Here is a 4,622-nt window from a genome sequence, read left to right as displayed (position 1 = left end):
CGCTGTTGTATTTTATGTTTGCGTTCCAGAGTGTGATTATTATCTGTTGTTTCAGCAGCAAGTTGTGGAAAACATGGCGCAGGCCTTGGGGTCTGCTCTTGCGAGGGAAATTAGTGGCAATCTACCAACCTCTACAAGTTGTCTAAGTTGACATTATCAACGATCTGTAGCCTGTATGTTTTGAATTAATGTTTTGAATTATCACAAATATTTTATTTTTTATTTTTTTACCAGAATGGACTAAAAAAGTGAAACATAATTAACTAATAAACAAAAAAAAATAGTCCATGAGGCTCCATGTTACTCATAATGCACTAACAATGACCCAACCTTTGACGTTTAACATTCTTTTGGAGAAAACAAACAAACAAACAAAAAAAAAAACAAAGCATAATTGTGAGTGCTGTGTATCACAGAACATTAATTTGTATTTGTATGTCAGTAAGCACAGCCAGAATTCAATTAATGAAGGAGAGACAGATTATTAAAGCAAACAGTTTATTTTTATAATGAATAAATAAAAGTTACTGTCCAAAAAATGTGGTAATGCTCATTTAATTAGCCCTGGTTATTTTAGTTATGTTTGTTAATTTTATTTTAAGATGAACCACAAACTTTAATTTTTTTCGTAATAACTGCTGCTATATGATTACCTACACTGACATCTGCTGCATTGAGATGATCCTATGTCTGTTGTTTTGAATATAAGTCACAAGAGCTTCTCAAAAGTTATAAACATTTTCATATTTTTCATATCTTACCATAAGTGTCTGTTGTATAGTCGCAAAAAAAAAACATCTTTGTATCTTTGCCGTTACAACCTTTTTAGCGGGGGGCATGGTGTAATGCCACACTTAGACTAACCATTCTTTTTTTAAAAACTTTTTTTAAAGGACTTGCTTGATGAAATGGACATTAACCAACAAGATGCATGGGTAAGTAATTAAGCACTTTAAATTAATTCAGTAAAACATGCTCCATTTGTTGCACATGTGTCTTATCTGCATTCAAAGCTAAATATTTTACAGGTGGTTAAATAAAAAAATGCATTAACTGTGATCTTTCCTTCATAGAGCTTATTAAAACAACACATCTTGGAGAGACTTCATCAGCGTGTCACACGTGCACTTCAACACATGCCTCTGGATATAGACTATTTGGAGTTCGTTTGCAATCAAGAAATGGTTTTCATTGGCGCTCTTTGTGAACACATCGAACTATCGCAGGATGTTACAGAGAGATTGACAGATTTGAACAATGCAATTCAACAGCACAGAAACAGCCAAGAACCAACGTCCATTGAAAGATCATCAAAAAGAAGATTGCGAAGGATCGATATCTCCATTGAACATCTGATTCATCTCCTCGAAACTGGACTATCTGTGAACACTATTGCAAAGTTATGGGGAGTGTCACATGCTACACTGTTTCGGAGGATGGCAGAAAACAATTTATCGGTCCGTAATTTGTACAGTACATGTACGGACGCAGAACTTGATGTACTTGTCACAGAAATAAAAGCCAGAATGCCAAATGCCGGATATCGTTTGGTAAAAGGAACCTTGAAGGCACAAGGACATCACCTGGGATGGGACAGAGTCAAAGCCTCAATGCACCGAGTGGACAGCCTTGGAATATTATCGAGAATGACTCAGTTGGGGTGTGTTGTCCGGAGAACATACTCAGTGCCCGGTCCAAAGTATCTAGTGCACATAGATACAAATCACATGCTCATCAGGTGGGCTTTTGTTTGTTATTGTATGTACTGCATTAATTTCACAGGAAATGTTTATTTTTACATGAAATTTTAGATGTATAAATGTATAATTAAAATTTTCCGTCAGTAAAAATTTATGGAAAATGTTTTGTGATGTTTATATAAAATTTTAAACGTTTAATTTTGAAGTTCATGTTACATTATGGGCTCCTAAACGTTTTATCTTATTAGAATGAAGGGAATAATTGGAACGTAAGTGTTTCAGCTGTTTTACTTTTTAACTGATCTAGCTTTCTCTACTGTTTGGCTCCTTGAAATTAGTGAACATTTTACAGTAGAAATGTTCAAAATGAAATGTCTAATAATATGTTATTCTGTACTAAAATATATGTCCCGTTTTATATTTACTCAAAGGCAACTCTAAAATTCTCCCAGCAAATGTAAGTAGACGTTTAATAAACAGCTTCTGTTGTTTTTCTTCTCACAGGTACAATATTGTCATCTTTGGCGGCATCGATGGTTATTCTCGCAAGGTAAGAAGCTACGGACAAAGTTGTCTGAATTGAGAAAAAAATGGAATTGTAAAGGCAAACAAAAAAAGTCAAAATGCTGGTGTGGTGGTGGTCTTTGTCTGTAGGTCATTAAATTCGTGACAAGATTTTTTTTTGGAAGGAGGGTTGCCCTGGACTCACTAAATATTAGCCAATATCTGGGGATATCATAGCATTGTGGTATTTCCATTTTGTGAAAGCATTCCATGTTTTGTCTTAATGTTACTTTACAAAGAGGTATGGGCCAAAATACATTGTCCTCCTTTCCTTTTCTTGTATACAATTTGACCTGGTCTTATTGATAAACAATAATTTCAATTTATTTTTTTCTGTTTCAATTAACGTACAATTTCACAGTTAATGTACCTGGGAGCAGCAAACAATAATCGATCTGATACCACCTTGGCTTTCTTCTCTCGTGGTGTTGAAGAATTAGGGTATCCACTTAGGTAAAAGCCTTTTTGACTTAAGTTTTTATTTAACCCATAAGGACCCAGATCCATTTTTCCTTAAAAATAAAATGTGTAATGTACCACAAACCAAGTGGACCACAGCACTCCTGATATTTTTCTGTTACACTAATGTCACCGTGGGTTCTTATGGGTTAAAAAGCTGAGCAAACAAATCATGGGTCATAACTTTGTATAATCCACACATTTATTGTACGGTTTTTAAGTGGCACTACCAGAACCACTGTGTATTTTTGTTACAGTAACAAACTAACAATTTTAGGGTGCGAGCGGACCATGGCGGAGAGAATATTGGAGTTGCACGTCTGATGTTGACTGTTCGAGGTCCAGAGAATGGAAGCTTTATTGCTGGCAAGAGTGTGCACAACCAAAGGTTTGTGTTTGGTCCATGTCAACCTAAAAAAAAGTTAAACATAGCAGAAAATTAAAAAAAAATGTTGCATCTACTTCTACACAGGATAGAAAGGCTTTGGCGTGATTTATGGATGGGGGTCACATGTGTGTTCTAAAACAATCTACACTTACTGGAGGAGCAGAATCTCTTGGACCTCAGCCACCCTCTTCACTTGTTTTGTTGTCACTATGTTTTCTTGCCTCGCTTGCAAGTCAACCTTGACACCTTTCGCCAGGGATGGGACAATCACCCATTGAGAACTGAACAGAACCTTACACCAAATCAGCTTTGGGAGCTAGGACAAGAAATGCATCCAGTTGTTGATCCAGAGGAACTGTATTCATTTTTATTATTTCAGTTTTTTTCCACAATCTATAACATTAATGCTACCATATGCATGTGCATGCAGATCCCCCTAATTGACTGGGAGAGCAGTGCCCTGGTTCCTGATCCACATGCTGAAGTGCAAGTACCAGAGTTTGACAACCCACTCGCAGATGATCAGATGGAGCTGCTGCGGGAGAACATTGATCCCCTCCAGTCTTCAGAGTCTAGTGGAATGGACATTTATCTGCAAACACTGCAGTACGTGGAAACATTTCTTGTGACAAACTAGAAATGAATTTGTTGGAGTCCTGATGAAAAATATTTTTTTATGACTTGGTTTATTGAAGACAGCACAAAAATGTACATAGTTTTACATCAAAAGCAAATAAAATCACATTTCAAACAACTGTTGCATTGGTATTATATTTTTTGCAAAGAATGCGAATCGATAAGAACAATTAAAACGGTTAAGAAATACAAGTTTAAACTAAATCTCCAGTCCATGGATCACAAAGAACAGATGGGGAATGAACAGTGTCATAAGTGCCATAGCTAAATATTTTAATGTTTAAACATCCTTCAAAATGTAAACTGCAACCACTTAGTTTAATCATGAACTGTTAGTCAAACACCACATATCTCAGTATTTAAACCAGACCAAAACCAGTTTCTACAGACTGGAGACACATCATCATGTCTGCCAAGAGAGCAGGATAAGTTGTGTAATGGCTTGGAAGACGCAGACGCTCAGTGCAGGTGGACGAGGTGGGAAGGTGTCTTTGTCCCGTAGACTGCACTACCTCAAGTTTGAGGTCATGACATGGAACCTCCCAGCCAACCCAGAATCTCAGGAGCTGACGCAGATTCTTTGAAGATGCTAGGAAAAGTAATAGAAAGAAGTTCAACAAGTTTCAACTTCTAATTGTCGCTCATGTTGTCATTTTCAAGAGGAGGTGAGGTTAGTTTCCACTCTGTAGTTCTTTGCTGTTGTTTTTAAAAAAATATTAGAACTAAACCATGGAAAATGTTCAAGCAGAGGTGGTCTTTTTTTTTAATTTAACGAAATGGGCTTGTATAGTTTTACCATCATTACCTTACCCTTTTAATAGAAAAAAAAGTAGTGTCAGTAGTGTTTTAATTATGATTATGGAGTTTTAACCAAA

General features: G+C 36.2%; 1 protein-coding gene across 2 annotated transcripts; it reads left to right on the top strand.

The window, feature by feature from the left end:
• The first annotated feature begins 899 nt into the window (after window positions 1-899).
• Window positions 900-3,857, top strand: LOC112146248. 2 transcript variants are annotated; one of them, XM_024271956.2, is made up of 6 exons: window positions 900-935; window positions 1,074-1,738; window positions 2,205-2,250; window positions 2,626-2,717; window positions 3,001-3,111; window positions 3,196-3,857. In XM_024271956.2, exons 1-6 carry the CDS (start codon window positions 909-911, stop codon window positions 3,245-3,247), a joined length of 993 nt encoding a protein of 330 aa, XP_024127724.1. In that variant the 5' UTR covers window positions 900-908; the 3' UTR covers window positions 3,248-3,857. The 2 variants fall into 2 exon arrangements, with proteins under 2 accessions (XP_024127724.1, XP_036069239.1); XM_036213346.1 differs by having other exon boundaries at window positions 3,001-3,857.
• The last annotated feature ends 765 nt before the right edge of the window (window positions 3,858-4,622 follow it).

This window comes from Oryzias melastigma, linkage group LG8, assembly GCF_002922805.2.
Source record: "Oryzias melastigma strain HK-1 linkage group LG8, ASM292280v2, whole genome shotgun sequence".
NCBI lineage: Eukaryota > Metazoa > Chordata > Actinopteri > Beloniformes > Adrianichthyidae > Oryzias > Oryzias melastigma.
The sequence above is the reverse complement of the archived record's forward strand: the minus strand, read 5'-3'. Positions and strand labels throughout refer to the sequence as shown.

What these genes read in the sequence shown, in the direction of transcription:
- LOC112146248 (XM_036213346.1), top strand. Translation starts at nt 909, where the DNA reads ATGGACATTAACCAACAAGATGCATGG. An exon ending in ACAAATCACATGCTCATCAG is followed by an intron (nt 1,739 to 2,204) that starts GTGGGCTTTTGT and finishes TTCTTCTCACAG; the next exon opens with GTACAATATTGTCATCTTTG. An exon ending in GAATTAGGGTATCCACTTAG is followed by an intron (nt 2,718 to 3,000) that starts GTAAAAGCCTTT and finishes TAACAATTTTAG; the next exon opens with GGTGCGAGCGGACCATGGCG.